This window comes from Ascaphus truei, chromosome 21, assembly GCF_040206685.1.
Source record: "Ascaphus truei isolate aAscTru1 chromosome 21, aAscTru1.hap1, whole genome shotgun sequence".
Taxonomy (NCBI): domain Eukaryota; kingdom Metazoa; phylum Chordata; class Amphibia; order Anura; family Ascaphidae; genus Ascaphus; species Ascaphus truei.
In genome coordinates this window covers 935,556-962,595 of record NC_134503.1, presented here as the reverse complement: position 1 = coordinate 962,595, position 27,040 = coordinate 935,556, and the positions used below count along the sequence as shown (strand labels likewise).

General features: G+C 46.6%; 2 protein-coding genes across 6 annotated transcripts in view; both read left to right on the top strand.

Moving 5' to 3' along the window:
* LOC142471890 (uncharacterized) overlaps window positions 1-7,594 on the top strand; it is a 58,955-nt gene extending 51,361 nt beyond the window's left edge. The window contains exon 9 of the mRNA XM_075578324.1: window positions 2,705-7,594. Within this exon, the coding sequence (XP_075434439.1) occupies window positions 2,705-2,797 (93 nt within the window). The 3' untranslated portion in view covers window positions 2,798-7,594. The remainder of the gene's footprint in view (window positions 1-2,704) is intronic.
* Window positions 7,595-26,469: 18,875 nt separating this feature from the next.
* Window positions 26,470-27,040, top strand: part of FLNA (filamin A) — a 107,287-nt gene continuing 106,716 nt past the window's right edge. For all 5 annotated transcript variants that reach the window (XM_075578314.1, XM_075578313.1, XM_075578311.1 and 2 more), the window contains exon 1: window positions 26,470-26,628. The gene's annotated coding sequence lies outside the window, so the exon portion shown is untranslated. The remainder of the gene's footprint in view (window positions 26,629-27,040) is intronic.

Sequence of the window (27,040 nt, the reverse complement as noted above, 5' to 3'; positions counted from 1 at the left end):
ATTCCCCCTTGGTGGTTTTTTTCACGGAAATAAAGTATTTTGTGATTTAGGCAGGCGTGCTTTGGTTGAAATTCACAACTAATTGCTATGTTAGCAAAGGCCTTTTTCAGCATGTATTGAGGGCGATGTAATGTATGAGGAGATGTAACAGGGGTTGTATAGATTTTAGTGATGGTTGTATAGATTTTAGTGATTAAATGGAGACATTTTTCCAGTTAAAAGCACCAAGTTGTTACAGGCAGATATATCCAAGTTACTAATATATACATACTTTTATTTGTATTTTATGTCTTTATTTATATAGCGCCATTAATGTACATAGCGCTTCACAGCAGTAATACACGTGGTAATCAAATAAATAACAGATAATATAAATAACAGATCATGGGAATAAGTGCTTTAGACATTAAGGAAGAGGAGTCCCTGCCCCGAGAAGCTTACAGTCTAATTGGTAGGTAGGGAGAACGTACAGAGACAGTAGGAGGGAGTTCTGGTAAGTGCGTCTGCAGGGGGCCAAGCTTTATGTATCATGTGTCCAGGATTATCCACAGTGCTATTCATATGCTTCTTTAAGCAAGTGTGTCTTAAGTTGGGTCTTAAAGGTGGATAGAGAGAGTGCTAGTCGGGTACTGAGGGGATGGGCATTCCAGAGGTGTGGGGCAGTCAGTGAAAAAGGTTTAAGGCGGGAGAGGGCTTTAGATACAAAGGGGGTAGAAAGAAGACATCCTTGAGAAGAACGCAAGAGTCTGGATGGTGCATAACGAGAAATTAGGGCTGAGATGTAAGGAGGGGCAGAAGAGTGTAAAGCTTTAAAAGTGAGGAGAAGAATGGAGTGTGAGATGCGGGATTTGATCGGAAGCCAGGAGAGGGATTTCATGAGGGGAGATGCTGAGACAGATCTAGGAAAGAGTAGAGTGATTCTGGCAGCAGCGTTTAGGATTGTAGGGAGACAGGTGAGAGGCAGGAAGGCCGGACAGCAGGAGGTTACAGTAATCAAGACGGGAGAGAATGAGGGCCCGAGTCAGAGTTTTAGCAGTCGAGCAACAGAGGAAAGGGCGTATCTTTGTTATATTGCGGAGGAAAAAGCGACAGGTTTTAGAAATGTTTTGAATGTGAGGGGCGAATGTGAGAGAGGAGTCGAGTGTGACCCCAAGGCAGCGTGCTTGGGCTACTGGGTGAATGATCGTAGTTCCAACAGTAATGTGGAAGGAGGTAGTAGGGCCAGGTTTGGGAGGAAGTATGAGGAGCTCTGTTTTAGCCATGTTGAGTTTAAGGCGGCGGAGGGCCATCCAGGATGATATAGCAGAGAGACATTCAGAAACTTTGGTTTGTACAGCAGGTGTAAGGTCGGGTGTTGAAAAGTATATTTGTGTGTCATCAGCATAGAGGTGATAACTAAACCCAAATTATGTTATTAGGTCACATAGAGAGAGTGTATTCAGAGAAAAGAAAAGAGGTCACAGGACAGAGCCCTGGGGTACCCCCACAGAGAGATCAATAGAGGAGGAGGTGTTAGCAGAAGAGATACTGAAAGTACGATGGGAGAGGTAGGATGAGATCCAGTATAGAGCTTTGTTCCGAATGCCAAGAGTATGGAGAATGTGAAGGAGAAGAGGATGGTCCACGGTGTCAAATGCTGCAGAGAGGTCGAGTAATATGAGCAGAGTGTAATGACCTCTGTCTTTGGCAGCATGGAGGTCGTCAGTTATTTTAGTGAGGGCTGTTTCCGTGGAGTGAGCAGTGCGGAAGCCAGATTGTAGATGGTTTAGGAGAGAATAGGTGTTGAGAAAATGGAGCAAGCGAGAGAATACAAGACGTTCAAGGAGTTTAGAGGCAAAAGGCAGGAGGGAGACAGGTCGATAGTTAGAAAGACAGGTAGGGTCAAGCTTGGTGTTTTTGAGTGTATGTATATATATATATATATATATATATATATAGTGACAGAAACCTCTAAAGGTTTTGTTAAAAAGCTGTATTAAGAAATACATTGTTTTTTTTTTTTTTGCAATATTTGCATTTTGACACTCATAAGTGTAAAACACATCCGGGCCCTGGTCCTCAAACCTCCCTTTGGAGCCCTGAACTAGACCATGTATTGGGGCAAACCAACCAATGACCTCTTCACATGCAAATTATGTGCATTCACCTGAGTTTTCAAATACATTGGTTATGTATGCATGTATGTCTTTATTTATATAGTGCCATTAATGTACATAGCGCTCATATTCCTGATTACCTGAGATGCTTTGGTAGGGAAAAAAGATGCCTGAATCCTATGTTCAGCAAGTCTATTTATTGCTAAACTGCAATAAATAATTCCGATTTAAAATATGAAAATGTGGCAAAAAAATCATGGCGTCCCTATCACCTCTTGTATCTGTTTCATAATTACTATTTGGAGTTTCTTGATGCTCTCTAAAAAAGGCACTAAAAATTGGGTTACTTTAAGATCTAACCCAAGTAGCACTGCTTATTCCTAATGCCGGGAGTGGCCCAATTTAGATGGGTAGGCAATTGGGAACCACCACCTGAGAGAATTTCCACGCTGGTTGGTTTTGGAAGCTGACTTAACATTGTTACAGTTTATTACTAAATAAGTTATTCCATTTGCTTGAGTCTTATCAGAGTCTGCTGGGTTAACCCCTTTTGGTGCAACACATTGCAGAGCTTGATACTATTTGACACCACTGCTTTCTCTTTGCAGCCTCTGGGCTTCCTGTACAACCTGCTGTGGAGCGGTCTGATCATTGGCGGCGCCATGTTGCTCCTTTGGTGGAGCACTGAGCAGCTGGGCTGACTCCTCTCGCCCTGTGCCCATCATCCTCAAACCTTCAATCAAGGCAAACCAAACTAAGGGAGATTAAACAAGGCCACCGTCAGGGGATCACCGGAGTGCGAGCCAACGGGACTTGCTGTTCTTTTACAGTACCACTAATCATGAAGATGCATTAAAGGGAAAGCTCCTATCCAAATAACAATGTGTGTGCTGGTTTAACATTTGTTTTATAATTACTTTGAACCTTTCATTTCCTGGGGAGCATATAGCTTGTTGCCTTGCAACCACTTTTTGTACATCAATTATTATCCAGAACAAATAACAATGGGACAGTTTCAACCATATTAATATATATTTTTTTTAAAGATTCTTTATTACAGCCAAGTGGAGTTTAACAAATACTATGTTATTGAAATACAAAAGCAGGGCTAAAAGTATCAGAAATGAAGTGGCAATGCAAAAAAACAGAATCAGCTTAAAGATTCCTACTTAGAAAACAGACCTTCTCAATAACCAGCAACCTTGTGTTCTCCGCCTAACTATACACGTCGTTAGCTTCCTAAAGTGTTCTAAAACAGCAGGTAACTGTGCTGCAGGACCATTACAATATCACATTATACATTCAGCGAGAGGGATTAGCCAGCTGAAAGACACACAAAGTGTACTATTTACAGGGAAATCTGCCCATATGTACATTCTAAGGGGGTATTTATCAAAATGTCCTGGCTGTAAAACTGGGCCAAAAAAAACAGATTTATTAGTGAAGAAGTTGTTTAACTTCTTTAATAAATCTGTTACACCATATCTGCCGCTAGGAGACTTTGAACCCCCACCCCATTTTAATGAATGCAGAGTATTGTTATATACACTATACAGAGATTGGGTGGGTGAGGGGGCCACTCTTGATGGCTTTTCCCTGCCATCCTCACCTTCTTACTGTATATCCTTGTATTAAGGGATCAGCTAAATTGTAGACAATGCTGGGTAATCCTCTCCTGCACAGAGGAGTGTCCTGTCTGCAGAGTCATTATCCTCAGCCTGTGGGGTTGGTAACTTGCTATCACTAATTAAAAAGAGGGGTTACTGATATATTTAGTGCTTGCTTACAAAGTGTCTCAGTTTATTGGTCTTTGGTTCTGTGGTCCGGTACACTGACCATGTGCTTTGCATGTGTATAAAAGTGGCTGATGTGATAAGACTGACAACTGGTGCGGTTCTGCTGAGGACAAGTAAAGTTGCTATAGCAGAATGGATAACTATTGCAGCACTATTACCGGCCTACAGATTGCGCATTAACCCCCAGTCATCTCCACAGTGCTCCGTGAAAATGTAGCATTGATTTTTTGATGCACAATCGGTGCAGGGAAATTTAATTTTAAATTGCGCTTGTGTGCGCCTTTATACTAACCTGACATTTCTCTGCGCCATCACCATGAGAAATGATTTGTGTCATCTTTTGGTGCAGAGAAATGGCCTGCACTGAGTGCACAGATGTGTGCTGGGCCTGCAGATATAAATGGTATGTACTAAAAATTATATTTCTGTGTACACCATGTACACCATGTACACCATGCGTCTGAGTCGTTTGCCAAGGTGAACTTGGCATCAACCCTAAAAAATGTAAATTGTTAGCACATAAGTTGCTATGTATCAACCAAAAATTAATTTGACGCAGAAAGGATTTTTAATTATATAGATTAATAAAATATATTCTTTTCACAGCATGGCTTTTGTAAATAGTATCAGAACAAAGAACAGGAGAAGCTCTGTGAATTTTACAAAATTCAAGTATTTATTAAGTATTCAACGTTTCAGCGACTAGGCAGCCTTTGTCACGGAGAGACACTCCTTAGCAAACGCTGCGTGTCACGGAGAGACACTCCTTAGCAAACGCTGCGTGTCACGGAGAGACACTCCTTAGCAAACGCTGCGTGTCACGGAGAGACACTCCTTAGCAAACGCTGCCTAGTCGGCCAAAACATTGGAACATTCTGGCTTAATAAATACTTTAATTGTGCAAAATCCATGCAGCTTCTACTGTTCTTTTGGACCCGAAGTCTGCATAGGGACCGCAGTGTGTCATCCCTTAGGCTGCGCTTATAGTGCCCGCGACGTTGCAACAAAACAATTGACTCCGTCGCCAGCTCTTATAGTAAGCGCGAAGGCGACGGAGAGATTTCGCGACCAAAAATTTGGAAGCGGGGTAAATTTGATTTTTTACAGATTGTCGCCACATGTCTGTAAACCAATCGATGACCCTGTCGCCAGCGACATCGCTGAAAGTTAAATTATAACTTTCGCTTGTGGCGACGGGTAACGTCATCGGTCACCATCGCCGGCACTGTAAGCGCGGCCTTATTGAGAGGAGAGCACCAGTTTAAGTATCTGCTATATTTTGTAATTGCTGGTGTGCAACATTTATCTTTGCTGTATTATAAATAGTATGACACTAATAATATTTACTAATACCTAGTTTTAAAGAAAAAGTAGAGATAATTCAATTCTGTTAAACTGTAACAATCAGGTATTTAACATGACGCAATGCGTTCAAATCCATTTCAAACAACTAACTATGCGTCATGTATGTAGCACGAAAATGTTGACGCACAATAAATATTAAAATATGATTTAAGTACATAGGCCCCACAGTGTCTTCTTACAAACCTCTGGGCAGTTATCTGCTTACAGGAATACCTCCTATGCTCTGTCATTTCCTGCCTCACCCCAAGCCTTGTCTTTTCACTGCTCTTTCATCAGCTTCCCCTGTTCAACAGCGATGTGTCTATTTTCTTCTATCTTATGTTTGGCTAATTTATCCTTTATACAGTCTTCACACATATATATATATATATATAGATAATTTTTTTTGTGTGTGTGTCAGAAGATATATCAGATCTCTAGACATATACGGGATGAGATCACCCGTCGCCGTCGCTGCTAGCGAAAGTTGTAATCCGCTTTCCGGCGACGTCGCGGGCGGCCAGGTCTTTGATTGGTTCAGAGGCTGTCACATGTGGCGACAGCCTCTGAAAAATCCCAATTTGACCGGCTTCAGAAATTCGCGTCTCTCCGTCGCGTCGTGCTTACTAGAAGCGCATGCGACGGCGGCAATACATTTGTTTTGCCGCGACGTTGCCGGTCTCTATATAAGCGCAGCCTAAGTTTGGTTACAAAACAGATTTTCAAATGGATACTGCGCTGTCAGAAGGGTCTATATTATTCTACCTATCTTACCTAGTGTGTACACTACAAGAATTATGTCATTTTTTTTCAATATTAACAAAAAGAATGAAAAACATTTTTAAAAGACATGGGGATGTATGTTTCATAAAATGCATATTTTTCAAATATTCAACCTCAGAAACAAATGTTGCAATATCCAGCAGATAAGCCAAATAATATCTAACATTCTGGGGACTGAAACATTTCATTGAAGGGAAGCGATGGTCAGGAAGGGGGTTGTACTGTACTGTACCTTTCCTGAGCTTCAGGAGACTATAAGGCCTGTCAGGAAATAGATCATACAGTAGGAAGTGGCAGAGAACAGAGGGAGCTGGAGAGTGAGAAGGGAGAAGACAGATAGATCCGGATCCACAGAGCTCTGTCACTGACTTAACAGTGCGCTAACCTAAGTTTACACCTCATTAAGCATTAACCTGTATCTTCAAAGTTCAGCAACATTAGGCTAAGACATGTTGAGAGATAAACTGTTTTGTAAAGTACCTTCAAATACTTTCTGGGCAAGCTACCCACCTATCTGATCAAGCTCCTCACCCCTACCACATGCAGCACCTATCATCTGAGATCTGACTCCAAAAGACTGTTCATGTTCCCAAGGTTCAGCAAAGTATCCGGCCATTCCTCCTCTTACCGTGCACCCCAAAATTGGAACAGTCTACCGGAGACTCTCACAGCCGCCCCCAGTCTAAGTTCTTTCAAAAACAAAGCTGTCTCACATTTTAACCTGGACTGTAACTGTTACATACGCCTATAATATATATTATCTCTAACTATGTATGCAATGCCTTGTATATAATGTGTACCCTGCTCACTTATGTAACTGTATTTGTAACCATGTATTATTTGTCATCTTAACTCTGTGCCCAGGACATACCTGAAAATAAGAATGTATTTATTCTTCCTGGTAAAACATTTTATACATAAATAAATAAAATACCTCAGCAAACTCTTCTTTATACAACTTGTGGAGAGATACCTGTCCACAAAATGGAACACACCTGATATACCTGGGAAATTTGCTCATTTGGAAATGCAAATTATATTAAAATGGTCCAAATTAGCATGTAGCTCAGGTGTGTTGAGTTTTGTTCATTAGCCCCTACATTACTGGCTTATATATAGCATTGTTGCTTGAGATTATCTCTGCTAATTACCGGTTATCCTTGAGCTATACCCTACAGTTGGTTGGTCAAATTGCCACTAGCCTTGTTTGGCCATTCATTTACTAGTGACCACTCGTGGATCACTAGATTATTTTACAGGTTACCATATTGTGTAATTTGTTTTTAGTTGTTCAGTGTGTTGGGAGTTACCGTCCTTATAGGATTTAAGGGAAGTAACCTTGATCACTGTAATCTAGGGGAACGGGCCAGAAGAACGGGCATCCCGCCCCGAAACGTTGCCCCCCTTATTTGTCTTGATCCCTCCCCCTTTTCCCTTATCTCTTCCCTCACCCTGTGTTCTCCCACTCCATTTGCTGTTACTCACAGTTGTACGTATATTGCTGACCTTTGCGATTATCTATACATATTGTGTGGTCATATTGTGGCAATATCACAGTAAAATGTCTTTATAACATTTGTTAGTTACTTTATTTTTCTCATTTGAGTGCTGGATACCCCACCATTTCTTGTTCTATATTGGTGCAATAACAGGTCAGGATGGGCTCTATGTTAAAGGGTCAGCCTTCTTCTTTGTGATTTGCTTGAAGCAGGGCATTGCATATCACAGGCCATAGTGTCTGGCTGTCTATCTGACGGACTTTCTCTTCTAGTCCTTCTGATCCAGCCCTCCTGACATTAAGCTCTCACATTCCAGTGCTGATAAGATCACTCCCTTCCACTCACCATTACAGCCATACTCTCCTCTGTTTAGTCTAGCAGCGTTTTACATTGTATGTTGTATCATTTTATTTATATAGCGCCAACTGCGTACGCAAAGGGAGACCCTTCCCCGAGGAGCTTACAATCTAAGTGCTTCAGATTTGCAGCCCATCGTCTTCGCCTGCTCACTATGCTCCCGACACATTCAATGACTAAACTGACGTAATCCCTCGGCAGCTCACACCCTTGCAAGTCTCCACACTTCTCCACTTCATTCCTGTGTCTACACCTTGATGAGCATATATTTCCTTCTTGAAACCTCACGGACACATATAAAGGATCTTTGGGGAACGGGAATCTCTCTGCAATGCATTGCAAAGTAATACGCAACATGACAGTAGCAGTAACAGGCAAGGCCGTCACCAGAAAGGAAGAGCCGGATGTTGGGCCTGACCGGAAGTAGGTCCCCCCTTCCGCACTGATGCTCTCAGCAGCCGCCCTAACCTTTCAACCCCCTGCTCATTAACTTGGGGCCCTGGGCAACATATGTAACCCAGGCCCTATATAAACTGGTGGCAGGCCTGATATAGGGGTTTCAAAAATGACTGTGCACCTGTAGCACTCAGTGATGTTTGGCTGCAGATGGAAGGCAGATAACGCCCGAGGTTTACTTCCAGCTTTAATGTACAGTCAGGAACTGCTTTGCATTTCAGATGCCTCTGTGGTGAAGTTTCAATTGGGGCATTGCTCCAAAAACAGGGGCAAATCTACGTCACTTCTTTGTGTCATTGCTCCAATTTTGCTCCTCTTGCAACCTAGAGGGTTTTGGGGAGAGGTTATAGGAGGAGTCAGTGCAATATTATAACTGGCACAGCTTTAATTTCTGTTTGGATCAAATAAACCCTGAGGTGGTGTCATAACCCCCTCCCCCCTCGGCTCCTGAGACATCTACATCACACCTACTGTACAGTGCAAGATTAGCAAGCTTCATAGGTATACTGCCGCTGACACTTACTGACATAGGTATACTGCCGCTGACACTTACTGACATAGGTATACTGCCGCTGACACTTACTGACATAGATATACTGCCGCTGACACTTACTGACATAGATATACTGCCGCTGACACTTACTGACATAGATATACTGCCGCTGACACTTACTGACATAGGTATACTGCCGCTGACACTTACTGACATAGATATACTGCCGCTGACACTTACTGACATAGATATACTGCCGCTGACACTTACTGACATAGATATACTGCCGCTGACACTTACTGACATAGGTATACTGCCGCTGACACTTACTGACATAGATATACTGCCGCTGACACTTACTGACATAGGTATACTGCCGCTGACACTTACTGACATAGATATACTGCCGCTGACACTTACTGACATAGATATACTGCCGCTGACACTTACTGACATAGATATACTGCCGCTGACACTTACTGACATAGATATACTGCCGCTGACACTTACTGACAGATATACTGCCGCTGACACTTACTGACATAGATATACTGCCGCTGACACTTACTGACATAGATATACTGCCGCTGACACTTACTGACATAGATATACTGCCGCTGACACTTACTGACAGATATACTGCCGCTGACACTTACTGACATAGATATACTGGCGCTGACACTTACTGACATAGGTATACTGCCGCTGACACTTACTGACATAGATATACTGCCGCTGACACTTACTGACATAGATATACTGCCGCTGACACTTACTGACATAGATATACTGGCGCTGACACTTACTGACATAGGTATACTGCCGCTGACACTTACTGACATAGGTATACTGCCGCTGACACTTACTGACATAGATATACTGCCGCTGACACTTACTGACATAGGTATACTGCCGCTGACACTTACTGACATAGATATACTGCCGCTGACACTTACTGACAGATATACTGCCGCTGACACTTACTGACATAGATATACTGCCGCTGACACTTACTGACATAGATATACTGCCGCTGACACTTACTGACATAGGTATACTGCCGCTGACACTTACTGACATAGATATACTGCCGCTGACACTTACTGACATAGATATACTGCCGCTGACACTTACTGACATAGGTATACTGCCGCTGACACTTACTGACATAGATATACTGCCGCTGACACTTACTGACATAGATATACTGCCGCTGACACTTACTGACATAGATATACTGGCGCTGACACTTACTGACATAGGTATACTGCCGCTGACACTTACTGACATAGGTATACTGCCGCTGACACTTACTGACAGATATACTGCCGCTGACACTTACTGACATAGATATACTGCCGCTGACACTTACTGACATAGATATACTGCCGCTGACACTTACTGACATAGATATACTGCCGCTGACATAGATGACAAGGGGTCTCTGTGTGATTCATCGCGGTGACAGTCCAGCAAGCATTTTCAGCATTTCAAGAATTAACAAACCATAAAAAGAAGCTGCTCTGTTAATCTTAAATCATTCCACAAGTTCGAAATGTTACAACAAACACCGGGACATAGCAACCGTGCAGTTTCTAATAACAATTTGCTGGTGCAGAGTTTCCATTATTATCACGATATACAAAAGATTCCCTGGTTTACCATCCGCGTGGAGCGTCTCTAAATATGGCTCATTTCTGTGCCGCTGTCCCGATTACTGACATGTCGTGAACTAAGACATATTTCTGAGATTAGGATAATCTAATTAAATGCACTTCCCCCGGGCAAAGTTTTCCTAAATATTCAGCTCCCTGACTACATCATATTCCTTTTTTTTTTCCACTTTACAAATCATTTCATATGGTAGTATTTAATACATTTGCCAAAGATTGTAATATCTCAGTGTTTATTAGAGAACCTTTGCAGATCTCTCCACCTGAGACGTGGGAGGGTTGTACAGCTCTATACACAATGTTACATCTTTAAAAAAAAAAACACACATTCTGTATCTCTATTAAAAAGTATTACAGACAGAAATAAATCCACACTTCGAGGAGAAATGCGATACTGGAACTTACACTCAAGTGAGCCCCTCCTATGATGTCACCATAACACCTGCAATTTATTGCAAATTAGATGACAAGATCATTTCAGAAACAATTGTATTTTTGGATTCATTTGTATAAACTCACCTTGCAAACTAGACACCCTCTACAACTCAATATGCCACTTTGTCCTTCAATGTAACTACAACACACATCACTGAGAAATGTTCAAAGAACTAGATTGGCCATCACTTGAGTCCAGCCGCAATGTGTGTTTTTCCTATCTTGCCTTCAAGTACTTTCTGGGTAAAATACCCTCCTATCTGAACAAGCTCCTCACTCCACTGCTTCACACACCACTTAGGCTAAGGCCCAGCTCCCAGAGTCAGCGCGCCCGCACTGCAGACAGGCGGTGCGCTGACACTACACAGACCGCGATATGCGTTCTGTAGGGAGCGGGAGCCGGAGCGGGAGGTGGGCGGGAGTGGGAGGATTGACAGGGAGGGGGGGCGTGGCTTGAGCGGAGGGACCCGCTACTCTTCCCCCCCCCCTCCCTCCCTCCACGGGCTGCAGGAGGGAGCTGCTGATGGTAAGTAAAACACACACACACGCAGGCACTCATACATACATACACACACACACACACAGGCAGGCACTCACGCACTCATACACACACACACACACGCGCGCACACACAGGCAGGCACTCACGCACTCATACACACACACACACAGACAGAGGCAGGCACTCAGGCACACACATACACACACACACACAGACAGAGGCAGGCACTCGCACTCAGGCACACACATACACACACACACACACGCAGGCACTCATACATACACACACACACACACAGGCAGGCACTCACGCACTCATACACACACACACACACACACACAGACAGAGGCAGGCACTCACGCACTCAGGCACACACATACACACACACAGACAGGCACGCACGCACGCACTCAGACACACACACACGCACGCACTCAGACACACACACAGACAGGCACTCACGCTTTCACTCCACACTCCTCCCCGCTCCCCGAAGCCTCTCCTCCTCCCGAAGCCTCCCCTCCCCATTGGCTCACAGCCACACCACGTGACGCGTCAACGCTAGACATCACCATTTTCTTGTGTCCCATAGCGGCTGACGCGCCACAGCGTGTAGTGCTCTGTGCCGCCAGGGGGGACCGGGACCGGCTCGCGAGGATTCCCCTGCTGGTGGGGAACTTGCGACATGGCCGTCCGCGCCAACGAGCGCAGCGGGACCGAGGCCTTATCCTCTGAGATCTGACTCCAAAAGACTGTTCAGGGTCCCAAGGTTCAACAAAGAATGTGACCGCTCCTCCTCCTCTTACCGTGCACCTCAAAACTGGAACAACCTACCAGAGACCCGCAAAGTCGCCACCAGTCTAAGTTCTGTCTGTAAATATAATGTATTACCTCTGTTCATTTAATGTAACCACGTATTGTTAGTATAACTGTCCCCAGGACATACGTGAAAACGAGAGGTAACTCTCAATGTATTACTTCCTCTTAACACATTTTATAAATAAATATTTATATAGATATAAATCGAAAAACAAGAAAATGCAGCGCCAAAATGGGATAAATGGATATACAGGCAGTCCTCGTTTTACAACGCCTCGTTTTACAACGAATGGCTTATCCAACGCTATGCAACGCATACCTATGTTCATTTTTACAACGCCAAAACGGCTTATCCAACGCTCTTACGACGCTTTGCAATGTGTATTTGTGTATATATATATATATATATATATATATCAAGGTCGAAACAGCTGTCTGTGGGTGGTTTTCTGGGTATGCACCTTAACCCTGGCTGTGCTCAAAGCTGTGACCATGCAGCAAGCTTAAGCCTATAGGGAACCATGTTAAAAATGGTTATTGAGGCAAAAAGTGACACTGTGTGCTCATTTGCATGTCATTTCCCAGAATCCCTTGCTGCAGTGGAAGTGCTGTATGCTGGGTGATAATGGGGAAAGGCGGGGTTGCAGACCTGCCTAAGACATGCAGATGAGCATACAGCTATATTTGCATATATATATATATATATATATATATATATATATTATATTCTATTATATTATACTATATAATATATTATATTATTATATTATGTTATATTATATATATTATTCAGTATATACACTATATAACTTATGTGTGTGCTGGATATCTTATTGCCTGCGTAAAATATTTGGTGTATTTTAGTGTTAAAAATGCCTTCTGGAACGGAACCTTTCATTTAAACAGTGTTCCTATGGGAAAAAGTGATTCGCTTTAAGACGTTTCGCTATCCAACGCCATTTTGAGTAACGCATTGTGTCAGATAACCGAGGACTGCCTGTATATTACTATAGCTGTTTAGAGGGAAAACGAGAGAGGTAGGGAAGGTGTTAATAACAAGGTGGATATATTCACAAAGGCTAGGTATGTGAGCCAGCGAGATGCAAACAACACAAGACAAACAAACAGACAGACAACCATGTGAGACAAGGGAAGGTGAACAAGGGAAAGAGGAGAGGGGGACGGGGGGATGGGGGGGAATACAGAAACGTAAGGCCTCGGTCCCGCTGCGCTCGTTGGTGCGGGCGGCCATGTCGCAAGTTCCCCACCAGCAGGGGAATCCTCGCGAGCCGGTCCCGGTCCCCCCTGGCGGCACAGAGCACTACACGCTGTGGCGCGTCAGCCGCTATGGGACACAAGAAAATGGTGTTCCCTAGCGTTGACGCGTCACGTGGTGTGGCTGTGAGCCAATGGGGAGGGGAGGCTTCGGGAGGAGGAGAGGCTTCGGGGAGCGGGGAGCGGGGAGAAGTGTGGAGTGAAAGCAGGTGAGTGCCTGTCTGTGTGTGTGTCTGAGTGCGTGGCTGTCTGTGTGTGTATCTGAGTGCGTGCGTGCCTGTCTGTGTGTGTGTATGTGTCTGAGTGCGTGCGTGCCTGTCTGTGTGTGTGTATGTGTCTGAGTGCGTGAGTGCCTGCCTCTGTCTGTGTGTGTGTGTGTATGAGTGCGTGAGTGCCTGCCTCTGTCTGTGTGTGTGTGTGTGTGTGTGTGTGTGTGTATGTGTGTGCCTGAGTGCGTGAGTGCCTGCCTCTGTCTGTGTGTGTGTGTGTGTGTATGAGTGCATGAGTGCCTGCCTCTGTGTGTGTGTGTGTGTGTGTGTGTATGCCTGTGTGTGTGTGTGTGTGTGTATGAGTGTGTGTTTGTTTTACTTACCCTCAACAGCTCCCTCCTGCAGCCCTTGGAGGGAGGGAGGGGGGGGAGAGTAGCGGGTCCCTCCGCTCAAGCCACGCCCCCCCCCTGTCAAACCTCCCACTCCCGCCCACCTCCCGCTCCGGCTCCCGCTCCCTACAGACCGCATATCGCGGTCTGTGTATGTCAGCGCACCGCCTGTCTGCAGTGCGGGCGCGCTGACTCTGGGAGCGGGGCCTTAGCCTTAGGGTAACAAAAAATGTCAAGCAGCAAAAAAATGCCAAAAACTGAGAATAAAAACGCTGGAAACACCGGACAGCTATCCACCGGAGCAACCACCTTCCTCAATTCACTATAAAACAAAAAAAGGACAGCGCGGCCTCCATAGCGCAAATCAGTACAATATCTTAATAAAAACGAGATCAAATTAGGCCCCTCACAAAAGTAGATAGAACATGTGCATAGGATCTGTACAAAGCACAAGGCTCACTGGGTAGTCACTGGTATTCCTCAGATGGAGAGCTGGAACCTCGCGGTGAGCGCTGTGTGCCGTGTGCCCAATCCTGGATCCGGGTACACTTCGGAGATGTGCGTCCACACAGTAGTCCCCCGGCACAATCGCGCTACCTCTCCTGGCTCCTCCGCTCCTGTCCGTATAGTGCTGTTTGCTTCTCCGAGACTCCTTGGTAAACAGTTCTATTGCGTAACTCTACGCGTTTCGTCGCAACAGTATTGGCGACTTCATCAGGGGAAGAAGATGGAGGAACTAACAGCCTTTAAATAGTCCAAACTTGATTGATTAATTAATAATCTTCATTTAACCCATTGGGGTGTACAGTATATGAGTGTCTGCTGATTATATGGCATAAACTACAAACTAACTAACTAATAACACTCTCTATCAGCGCTTGATCCAACTAGCAATGGTGAAGTGATGAAATACACTAAACAAAATATGTGAAAGTGCAAAAATCAATACGTGAAAAACCAGCTGCCAAGGGGACAGCAAACAATAGACAGTTACAAATCTAACAAAACATAATACATATACAAAAAGCGACATCCCCAGCGCTAGTGAGTTAATGTCCTCAGTACCATAATCCAAAGGACAGTCCTGGTTAGAGAAACAGTCCTGGCAAATGGGTGAATTAACCAATAAAGTTCTGAATAACTTGGGTGGTCCTCAGAAAGTGATCCAGATGGTCTCTGTAATGAAACAAAGACAAAGACACACCAATTGCGCAGTGAGATTACAACAACAACCCTAACTTCAGCGGGAAAAACCCCAACTTACAAGATGGAATCTTATTTGTTCAGGGGAGAGAATCTGTACTGCGCCGCATCTTCACCTCGATATCCACGGACCCCACGTGGTTGAACGGGGTGATTTCCCTGGTGCTTGATGGTGCCCTCACGGATCCAGCATAAGCCGCCGCAGCCAGCGTGCAAGGAAATACAAAACACAGCCTAGTGTAATATGTAACTACACTTTAATACATTAACAACAAACACACTGCCCACACTTACAATTTGTATGGGTAAGGGGTGCCGCCAACGAATGCCGTCCGCAACCTGCTTCCAACCCGGCTGGACCAGAGACCCACACAGTCACACACGACTCGCCGATTGATGACGTCAGCGGTGCGGGTCACTTCTCAAGCGTCGGATGGGATCAGCAGTGGATGGGCACGGGATTATAATATAATATGATGAAATCTTGTGAGGAAAGGTTGGTTAGGCACAATCTAGGTGAGGGGTGCGCAAACTTCTTGAGCTGTGGCCCCCTTCCCGGGAGCTGCAGCGTTTGCGCCCCCCCCTCTCCCAATGGCTTGGCGTCAAATGACGTCGCGGGTCATGGGAACTTGAATGTTCAAAGAACTAGATTGGCCATCACTCGAGTCTAGCCGCAATGTGTGTTCTTCCTATCTTGCCTTCAAGTACTTTCTGGGTAAAATACCCTCCTATCTGAACCAGCTCCTGCAACAACCTACCAGAGACTCTCACAGCCGTCACCTGTCTGCGTTCTGTCTGTAAATATAACGTATAACCTTTCGCACATGTACGTGAACTTTGCAAATTTCACCCTAGATGGCTCGGTGGAAAAGTTTGTTTTAATCCAAAATTCGTAACAAGTTTGCTTAACGTTAAAAGTTTTTTTTAAGTTGCGGGGATTCTCTTTTCCTGCTTTTAACAAGTGAAATAGTATCATATTGCCGCTGCTCGGGAACAATCCGTTTTGCCCTGGCATGAATGAGCCAGGCTTTGCATGGCGGAGAGGGAAGGGGCCTGGGTTGGGAGCCTCATCCAGGGGTCTGTAGTTACAGCTTTCAGCTTGCTTACAGCAAAATGTGGGACTCTTCCCTCCGAATACTTCGTTTATCTCGAGATCAGACACTTTATACACCCCCTCTCCTCCCAGGCCTTGTCTCATACAAGCACATACTATGAACATGTATGTATATCCTCCCCCTGAGTACATGTATGTATATCCTCCCCCCTGAGTACATGTATGTATATCCTCCCCCCTGAGTACATGTATGTATATCCTCCCCCTGAGTACATGTATGTATATCCTCCCCCCTGAGTACATGTATATATATCCTCCCCCCTGAGTACATGTATGTATATCCTCCCCCTGAGTACATGTATGTATATCCTCCCCCTGAGTACATGTATGTATATCCTCCCCCCTGAGTACATGTATGTATATCCTCCCCCCTGAGTACATGTATGTATATCCTCCCCCTGAGTACATGTATGTATATCCTCCCCCCTGAGTACATGTATGTATATCCTCTCCCTGAGTACATGTATGTATATCCTCCCCCCTGAGTACATGTATGTATATCCTCCCCCCTGAGTACATGTATGTATATCCTCCCCCTGAGTACATGTATGTATATCCTCCCCCCTGAGTACATGTATGTATATCCTCCCCCCTGAGTACATGTATCTATATCCTCCCCCCTGAGTACATGTATGTATATCCTCCCCCCTGAGTACATGTATGTATATCCTCCCCCCTGAGTACATGTATGTATATCCTCCCCCTGAGTACATGTATGTATATCCTCCCCCCTGAGTACATGTATGTATATCCTCCCCCCTGAGTACATGTATGATTTTAGCATTCCCTTATATGAGACAATAGGAAACGGAAATTTGGGATCAACAATTGCGAGATCTGGGAGGCTGCATCTAAAGCATCAATGAATATGCTCATTAAGGAAATGTGTATAAAGGTGTGTACAAGTGGTATGTCTACCCCCCCAGGCTCCATGCGATTTATAGCCCAGTCTGTCCCTTGTGGTTTAGAGGTTGTGGGCAACCAGGCACAATGGTGGATATGCCCACAAATTGCCAATATCAGGAGACAGGTATTCAACTTGATCAGTCATATATTGGGGTCTAGTATTCCCTCTGACCACTGGTTTCTGTGTATATCTTCATAGCAACCAGATGCTGAACCTCCTCAGCATGGCGGCAACCTCCATGCTTGCCCGAATACATGGAAAAACTGACCAGTGTCCTCAACGATAGGAACAGCAGATCAAGATAGAGCCCTACTATTAATATAAGTTTGGTTCCCAATGACACTCATAATGAGGTACTCATGGTCCTCTCTTTCCCCTGTTTCATATGTAGGCCTGTTTGGTTAGACACAAATCAGCCTCCTATAGTGGATTTGTCACCCCCCTTTCCTCTGTATCACGGCCCCCCCTCCCCATCCCCATCCCCCCTCTGGTACTCTTAGCCCACACAGTTGTTATGTATTTAGAGGGAGATGTAACTTGACCCTGTAGCCTTGAGCCTCCCGTCACCCTTTTTTCTCATCCCGAACACAGTCTTACCCCTTAATAGGGAATAACCGCAGACAGATAGTTACCCGGCTCACTTATGTAACTGTATTTGTAACCATGTATTATTTGTCTTAACTCTGTGCCCGGGACATACGTGAGAACGAGAGGTAACTCTCAATGTATTACTTCCTGGTAACACATTTTATACATAAATAAATAATAAATGGCCACAGCTTTATTAACTATCATGATACAACAGTTTAATTCCCACGTAACCCAACTTTAAAAGACCCAGCTGTGGCCCCATCTCCAGCCAGGTACCACCCAGCGCCTAGCTCCTTCCAAATTACTCAGTTCCTGTACCAACCCAACAGCGGATACAGTTCCCTCTCACCAACGGCCTTGCACAGGCATCAAACTATCGTAACACCCACTCTGGCAGCCTTATATCCTCCAAATGAATGTGCCACAGCTGTGATAGTTCTACATATAAATAATCCAACATGCCCCAAACATCAGTGTGACAGTTCTGTACATAACATCCCCCTGTCATAACCTTTCCTTTTTATATTACATCCCCCGATGGCATACACATTTCACAAGGGAGGGTGGGAGATTTCTGTTCTCCAGGCGTGACTGCCTCCAAACCACTTCCTCCATCTATATAACTGAGTGGTCATCCTCTTAATGACCACACCTAAACGTTAACTCTCTCACCCCCAACCCCTATCCCTTTCATCCTGAGCATCACATCGCCATAAGCAGTGGGGGGAGGGGAGAGACAACTACCCGCTGGTGAGGGGCCGGCCTGGCAGCTCCCGGGTCAGGCTGCCCTCCCGGGTCAGGCTGCCCTCCCGGGTCAGGCTGCCCGCCCTCAGGGCTCTCTGTGCATGCATAATGCTATGTTTATGTTTCCAGCCCTCCCTTTTTTATTTTTAGTACCCACCTCCCTATATTGCAAAAGAATTAACAAAAGTACAGAACGGGAAATAGTGATTTAAAAAAAAAACCTATTTGGACCATTTCCCTAGAATTATTGGCTCCAAAATTTCTAGCGAAATATCAGCAGCTTTTGCGTTCTTTCGTACGCTTTACACGAAGCTGCGTAGAAGCGAATCTCACAAGATTCGCACAAAACGATTAATAAGATACAGGTTCCACGCTTCAACCAATGGGAGGCCGGCGTGGTGCCAATCCTCTCACCGCGTCCGTCCCAATCCTCTCAGCACGTCCATCCCAATCCTCTCACCGCGTCCGTCCCAATCCTCTCAGCACATCCATCCCAATCCTCTCACCGCGTCCGTCCCAATCCTCTCACCGCGTCTGTCCCAATCCTCTCATCGCGTCCGTCCCAATCCTCTCACCGCATCCATCCCAATCCTCTCACCGCGTCCGTCCCAATCCTCTCACCGCGTCCGTCCCAATCCTCTCACCGCGTCCGTCCCAATCCTCTCAGCGCGTCCGTCCCAATCCTCTCACCGCGTCCGTCCCAATCCTCTCACCGCGTCCGTCCCAATCCTCTCACCGCGTCCGTCCCAATCCTCTCGCCGCGTCCGTCCCAATCCTCTCGCCGCGTCCGTCCCAATCCTCTCACCGCGTCCGTCCCAATCCTCTCACCGCGTCCGTCCCAATCCTCTCACCGCGTCTGTCCCAATCCTCTCACCGCATCCATCCCAATCCTCTCACCGCGTCCATCCCAATCCTGTCACCGCGTCCGTCCCAATCCTCTCACCGCGTCCGTCCCAATCCTGTCACCGCGTCCGTCCCAATCCTCTCAGCGCGTCCGTTCCAATCCTCTCACCGCGTCCGTTCCAATCCTCTCAGCACGTCCGTCCCAATCCTCTCACCGTGTCCGTCCCAATCCTCTCAGCGCGTCCGTCCCAATCCTCTCACCGCGTCCGTCCCAATCCTCTCAGCGCGTCCGTCCCAATCCTCTCACTGCGTCCGTCCCAATCCTCTCACCGCGTCCGTCCCAATCCTCTCACCGCGTCCGTCCCAATCCTCTCACCGCGTCCGTCCCAATCCTCTCAGCACGTCCGTCCCAATCCTCTCACCGCGTCCGTCCCAATCCTCTCACCGCGTCCGTCCCAATCCTCTCACCGCATCCGTCCCAATCCTCTCACCGCGTCCGTCCCAATCCTCTCACCGCGTCCGTTCCAATCCTCTCACCGCGTCCGTCCCAATCCTCTCACCGCGTCCGTCCCAATCCTCTCACCGCGTCCGTCCCAATCCTCTCACCGCGTCCGTCCCAATCCTCTCAGCGCGTCCGTCCCAATCCTCTCTGCGCGTCCGTCCCAATCCTCTCACCGCGTCCGTCCCAATCCTCTCACCGCGTCCGTCCCAATCCTCTCAGCGCGTCCGTCCCAATCCTCTCAGCGCGTCCGTCCCAATCCCCTCAGCGCGTCCGTCCCAATCCCCTCACCGCGTCCATTCCAATCCTCTCACCGCGTCCGTCCCAATCCTCTCACCGCGTCCGTCCCAATCCTCTCACCGCGTCCGTCTCAATCCTCTCACCGCGTCCGTCTCAATCCTCACAGCGCGTCCGTCCCAATCCTCTCTGCGCGTCCGTCCCAATCCTCTCACCGCGTCCGTCCCAATCCTCTCACCGCGTCCGTCTCAATCCTCACAGCGCGTCCGTCCCAATCCTCTCTGCGCGTCCGTCCCAATCCTCTCACTGCGTCCGTCCCAATCCTCTCACCGCGTCCGTCCCAATCCCCTCACCGCGTCCGTCCCAATCCTCTCAGCGCGTCCGTCCCAATCCTCTCACCGCGTCCGTCCCAATCCTCTCACCGCGTCCATCCCAATCTCCTCACCGCGTCCGTCCCAATCCTCTCACCGCGTCCATCCCAATCCCCTCACTGCGTCCGTCCCAATCCTCTCACCGCGTCCGTCCCAATCTCCTCACCGCGTCCGTCCCAATCCTCTCACCGCGTCCGTCCCAATCCTCTCACCGCGTCCGTCCCAATTCTCTCACCGCATCCGTCCCAATCCTCTCACCGCATCCGTCCCAATCCTCTCACCGCGTCCGTCCCAATCCTCTCACCGCGTCCGTCCCAATCCTCTCAGCGCGTCCGTCCCAATCCTCTCACCGCGTCCGTCCCAATCCTCTCACCGCGTCTGTCCCAATCCTCTCAGCACGTCCGTCCCAATCCTCTCACCACGTCCGTCCCAATCCTCTCACCGCGTCCGTCCCAATCCCCTCACCGTGTCCGTCCCAATCCTCTCAGCGCGTCCGTCCCAATCCTCTCACTGTGTCCGTCCCAATCCTCGCAGCGCGTCCGTCCCAATCCTCGCAGCGCGTCCGTCCCAATCCTCTCACCGCGTCCGTCCCAATCCTCTCAGCGCGTCCGTCCCAATCCTCTCACTGCGTCCGTCTCAATCCTCTCGCCGCGTCCGTCCCAATCCTCTCACCGCGTCCGTCCCAATCCCCTCAGCGCGTCCGTCCCAATCCTCGCAGCCCGTCTGCATCAATGTAATTTTTATTAATATTATGCGGGAGCAGGGTGTCTCCTGAACTGAGCCGCTTTGATTTCTGCCTCAGGGACCCCCTGCTTCCCGAGTTACAGGCCCTGGTATGGGGCATCGGGTTCCGGTATCGCCGCCATTTTCAAATAATGAAGGAGATATTGGTACCCCATATCTTGGCCTGTAACTCAGGAAGCAGTGGGTCCCCGAGGCTGAAATCAATGCGATTCATCTCAGGAGACTCCCTGCTCCCGCGCACTATTAATAACAATTACATTAAAGCAGCTTCATTACCATAGCGGATAGCTGCTAAGGCAATGAAGGGGTTAAGGCACAATAGCAGGTTTATTGAGGGCAGAGAGACATGAGTGAAGGGAGTACTTGGCCCTTCACTCACCCCCTCTGCCCCCAATAAACATTACAATATGTACTAACCACCAATACACAACCCACCTACACCCCTGTGCTCCCACATAAAATCATAATTTATTTCTTGATACACAGGATTGATACCTGAGGCCGGCGGGGGTCTCCGTGGGCCTCCCGGTGGTTCCCTCGGGTGTCTGGGGTCCCCGTGGGTGTCCGGGGGTCCTCGGGTAGTCCCCGTGGGTGTCCGCTGGCCTGCGGTAACAATTCCCCCACACATACAGTACAGTAATGGGCAAAATAACTATTATCCAGACATGGATAATAGCTCATTTGCCCATTATTAAATAAAACAGCCAGAGGGCATAAATAAAGTAAATAAACTTTTCTACGTACCCCTGCCTTCATGAAGGGCATCCTCATCAGCTTACTGCAGGTCCATGTCCTCTGATGCCAGCAAGAATACATAAAAAATACAATCTAATGGCCCCTAACCCCTTAATCACTTCAGCGGGTAATAACCGCTATAGTAATTAAGGGGTTAACCCACCGTCCCCCGCTACCCACCCGGGAGGCCTAACCACCCACCCCGGGACCACTATACCCAACCTGCTCTAAGCAGAGGTGCAGGACGGAGACCAGTGGACACAGCGGCGGTGTGCCGAGAACGCGACTCGGTTAACATCTTTATCCCTACACCCATGCTGTAAACCATATGGAATCTTGTAAGCCTCCAATTTTTACCAGTGTTGGATAAATGCTTTTGGTATTTTAATTTTTGGCTCTGTGTTTCTCTTCTGGATCTTATCATTACCTCCTATTTTTTGCTCCTGATTGCTATTTGGATATCTATGGATGGACATTTATTTTTATCATCTAGCGTGCCTTATATGCTATATTGAGAGCTCTGCCATTACTGTGTTTTGTTAAACGTTAACTGCACTATGGTAGTTTCACATATTTTCTTTTAGGTATCTTCGCTCCCCTGGTTTTTCCTTTTGTTTTTCCTTCTGTACCCATTGATTGGCATAGTGGTACATCATACCCATATAATATGGGCATGATACGCCACTATAGCAGTCAATGGTCACCCTAATAAAAATGCCTGAAGACCTAAAAGACACAATAATAAAACATATACACAAGGACATAAACACACCAATTCAATAAATAAAAACACTAGCAAACACATGAAATAAATACAAGCACTAGCCAACCAATTGAATAAATAAAAGCACTAACCAACAAAACAAATAATTGTAACCGGTAGCCAACAAATCAATTAATTAATAAGCCAAAAAATGCATTGGCTATCACTGTATTAATCTGTACCCTAAAGGGGCAAAGATTAATACATTAGCAGTCAATGGGCAATGCAAAACATTAAAAAAAAGAAATACAATTAAAAAAACATATAAAAATAAAATAACATACATTCAATATTTATCTTACCTTTAGAAGTGTTGGTGCAGCCAGAACATGGGATTTGGGGGAGGAAACTCTGCAGAGAACACAAGTGATGAAATGTTCTCATGGCAGCAAGCAGGGCCGGCTAGCTAATGGCTATCTAACGGCTATCTAATGGCTATCTAACGGCTCTCTAACGGCTATCTAATGGCTATCTAACGGCTATCTCTAACGTATGGATGTTTTTAAGTGGAGAGCTGCTGTACAGTATCAGTGCCGGTTACTCAGTAATATGGTCCATACACTAGCCTGGACATATAGCCACTTATAACTGCAGTCTACAGAACAGCATTCTGATTACTAATCGAGGCTACTAGAATTGCACGAGTTTGAAATGCTGGCGATAAAAAAAATTGCCGAAAAGGTCTCTTGTCGCCGACTTATCGTTGCTCACTGAAGCGCTGTAGGCTTTTTTGGCGATTAGGCGGCGATAAGTGGCTTATCGCTGCTTAGTGCATAGGACCCAATGTCTTTAGCTATATAGCGCCATTAATGTACACAGCGCGTCACAGCAGTAATACACGTGACAATCATATAAATAACAAGTAATACAAATAACACATAATGGGGAGAAGTGCTTCAGACATAAAAGTAACATAGGAAAAATGAGTCCCTGCTCCAAAGAGCTTACAATCTAATTAATGGGTTATTCAATGGACCGTGATAGTGCCAATTGGGGCGCTATCTGCCGGAAACTTGTTGCTGTTTAATAAATAACCATTTGGCTGCAAAACAGAGGCAAAAATCCCAGCCTGAACCTTTTGTACATTAGCAAACAAATCTGAATTATTCGTGTAAGTCGCACTGTGACAGCGAGGGTTAATTATGCTCCAGTTCCACTGTGCGCGTCCATCCCTGCTCTGCCCTTTACGCGTTTCGCCTCCTCATCACAAAGGACACATCTCTGTGCGCTTTGTGTACGGAGCTCTCTCCCAGCATCATGTCCAAATATAGTGAGATCTGCAGCCAGCTGTAACAAACAGAACATTTAAAGGCGCAGTTCCACTTATCTGGGCAACAATAATAACACAATATATGTATATAAATACACACGTGTGTGTGTGTGTGTGTGTGGGTGTGCATACATATCTCTCTCCTTTTTATTCTCAGTACATAGTTTGTTGGGAAACCTTAAGTGGGGTTTGTTTTTTGGAAGTATGTTCAGTACTTTACATAACGGAGACAGGTTAGAGATTGCACTTCAGCCCAGATCGCTGGCGCGTTGCCTGCTCTGTTACCTACACGCCTTTAATAAAGCAGCATGGCATTTTATTATTGGGCTCTTAGCTCAGATATATGAAAAGCTTTTCAAGGTGACCTGATAGATGAAGGAGAGACTTTTGAGGTTTGGAAAGCTCTGTACACATTAATTCTATAAAGAACTATAGTGCAGGACATACTTGTAAACAAGAGGGAACTCTCAATGTATTATTTCCTGGTAAAACATTTTATAATACATAAATAAAAATTGATCAGAACTTACCATGTGTTCTTCAGCAATAATACGGATATTCGAACGTAGCAATAAAAAGACCCTTTAACACATCATAAGGCAGGGGTTCTCAAAACAGTCCTCAGGGCCTCCAACAGGTCAGATTTTCAGGATATCCCTGCTTCAGCACAGGTGGCTGAATCAGGGGCTCAGTCTTCCACTGCACCCCCTGTGCTGAAGCTGAGATATCCTGAAAACCTGACCTGTTGATGGCCCTTGAGGACTGGTGTTGAGAGCCCTGCCCTATTCCATGAAGCAAAAACTACCAAGCGTGTTAAGAGGCTGATTGCTGCCTCTGTACTGTGTGTGCAATGTAACCCGTCCATCAGCGCTGCTCCTTCAGTGGCTGGGAAAGTAACACCCTTATAACTAATAACACAGCGTGACCTGCTCCGGGCGCCCAGACCCCGCATTATAGAACCGGCTAGTTACAGGACATTGGACAGGGTTGTCCAATCACTTTGACCACAACGTTTTGCTGCTGAATTCTTGTCCCTGTATCATTCATGGAAAGTCCCGGTGATAACAAAACACAGCTAACTCTGTACCCCCCCCCCCCCGAACTCCGCAGAGCTTACAATCTAATTTGATATACTTGGGACAAGTGACATGACTCCAGGTGCGGGCCTCCCACTTCAGAGGCCAGCCCAGGCTTGCATGTCTCCCCGGTTCTGTTTATTACACCCAGTGTTTCCTTTCTTTTCTTGGGCTGTGTTTTTATTTGGTTATATTTGGCCTGGGGTTTATTTGCTGTCGGGTTTAACCCCTTCGCTTCCTCGCAATGTGTTGCTGTCGCCTCAGCGGCAGTGAAAGTGTTAAAGGAGCAGAGGTTTCAAGTCAGGCGGAACCAAATGTCAAAAACAACTTAAACTAGCACTGACCCTTGTCAGGTCTGCCATATTGATATGGTATAGCCTCCTTCTAATACCCAACAGGGGAGCTCTAGGGCAGGGGTGGGTAGCTCCAGTCCTCAAGGGCCACCAACAGGTCAGGTTTTCAGGATAGCAATAGGAACAGGCAGGTTAGGGGTGGTCCAGTAATAATATTTGGGTTCTATAAAGAAGAAGCAAGGAAGGACGGACGAGGCAAACGGATACAGAAGGAAACGTGGCGTAGCCCTGAGAGCTGACACTCTAGGGAACAAGGGGCAGTGTTGAAACAAAAGGTAAAGTGGCTAAAGCTGGCGCACGACTGAGGACTGAGTATGGTCTCGCCGCAGCGCGAGACCCTTTAATGTTTGGGGGTGTTAGGGTGTGCGTAGAATGGTTTGCAGAACCGGCGCGGTTAGGAATAACGCTGAAAGCATTACAAGTTTTATTTTAAAGAAAGCATCACGTCACGTTTTTAGAGAAGCCCCCACTCTCTCCAATACATCACTGGCTCGCGTAAACTTGGTCGTTGTAAGTGATACTCTGTTGTGCTGTACATTGCAGCATATCATGCATTGGGGTTTAGAACATGCGGTGCTGGGGCTGTGGCCAGGCCCCCCCCCCCCCCCCCCTCCCAGCACAGGGTTACATTCCTGGGAGCAGGCATCCCTTTCTTTGCCTGGAGGCTGTGCAGAAATTCAGGCTTCTGAGAAAATGAAGTCTGACCTCATCCCAAAGCTCAGGAGGCGGGTCCCCAAATTCAGGCCTGCCCCAGCCCCTCATCCCAAAGCTCAGGGAGGCGGGTCCCCAAACTCAGGCCTGCCCCAGCCCCTCATCCCAAAGCTCAGGAGGCGGGTCCCCAAACTCAGGCCTGCCCCAGCCCCCCCCTTCTGCACTATGCTACTTTACCAATTAAGGCTTTCTCAATCTCAGAGAGAGAGGAGAGATCAAGGGGTGTCATTCAGGGCAACTGTGAGACATCCCCCCCTGTGCACAAGCAGGGAAGCCCAGCCAGGAGAGGACCACAGCCCCAGCTGCTCTGCCTGCTCCAGCCTGCAAGTACAGAAAGGAAAGGTAAGCAGATCCACGCCGGGAAGCCCACGCAGGAGGAGTCTGGAGTGGACCCTGTGTGATGCCCTCATGTCTTCCTATCTTGGTAGCAGCCCCAGCAGGCTGCATGTTGTACACTTGTAATGCAGATGTGGCTATACTGCACAGTGAGAAACAATGACAGCATGCATGGGATATACAGCAACGTGCATGAAACACACACATGCATATTGTGTGCAGCTATACAACTAGGCATGTACAATCTGAGGTGTGTGTGTGTGTGTGTGTGTGACTGTGTGTGTGTGTGACTGTGTGTGTGTGTGTGTGTGTGTGTGTGTGTGTGTGTGTGTGTGTGTGTGTGTGTGTGTGTGTGTGTGTGTGTGTGTGTGTGTGTGTGTGTGTGTGTGTGAGAGAGAGAGTTGTACTGTGTCTGAAC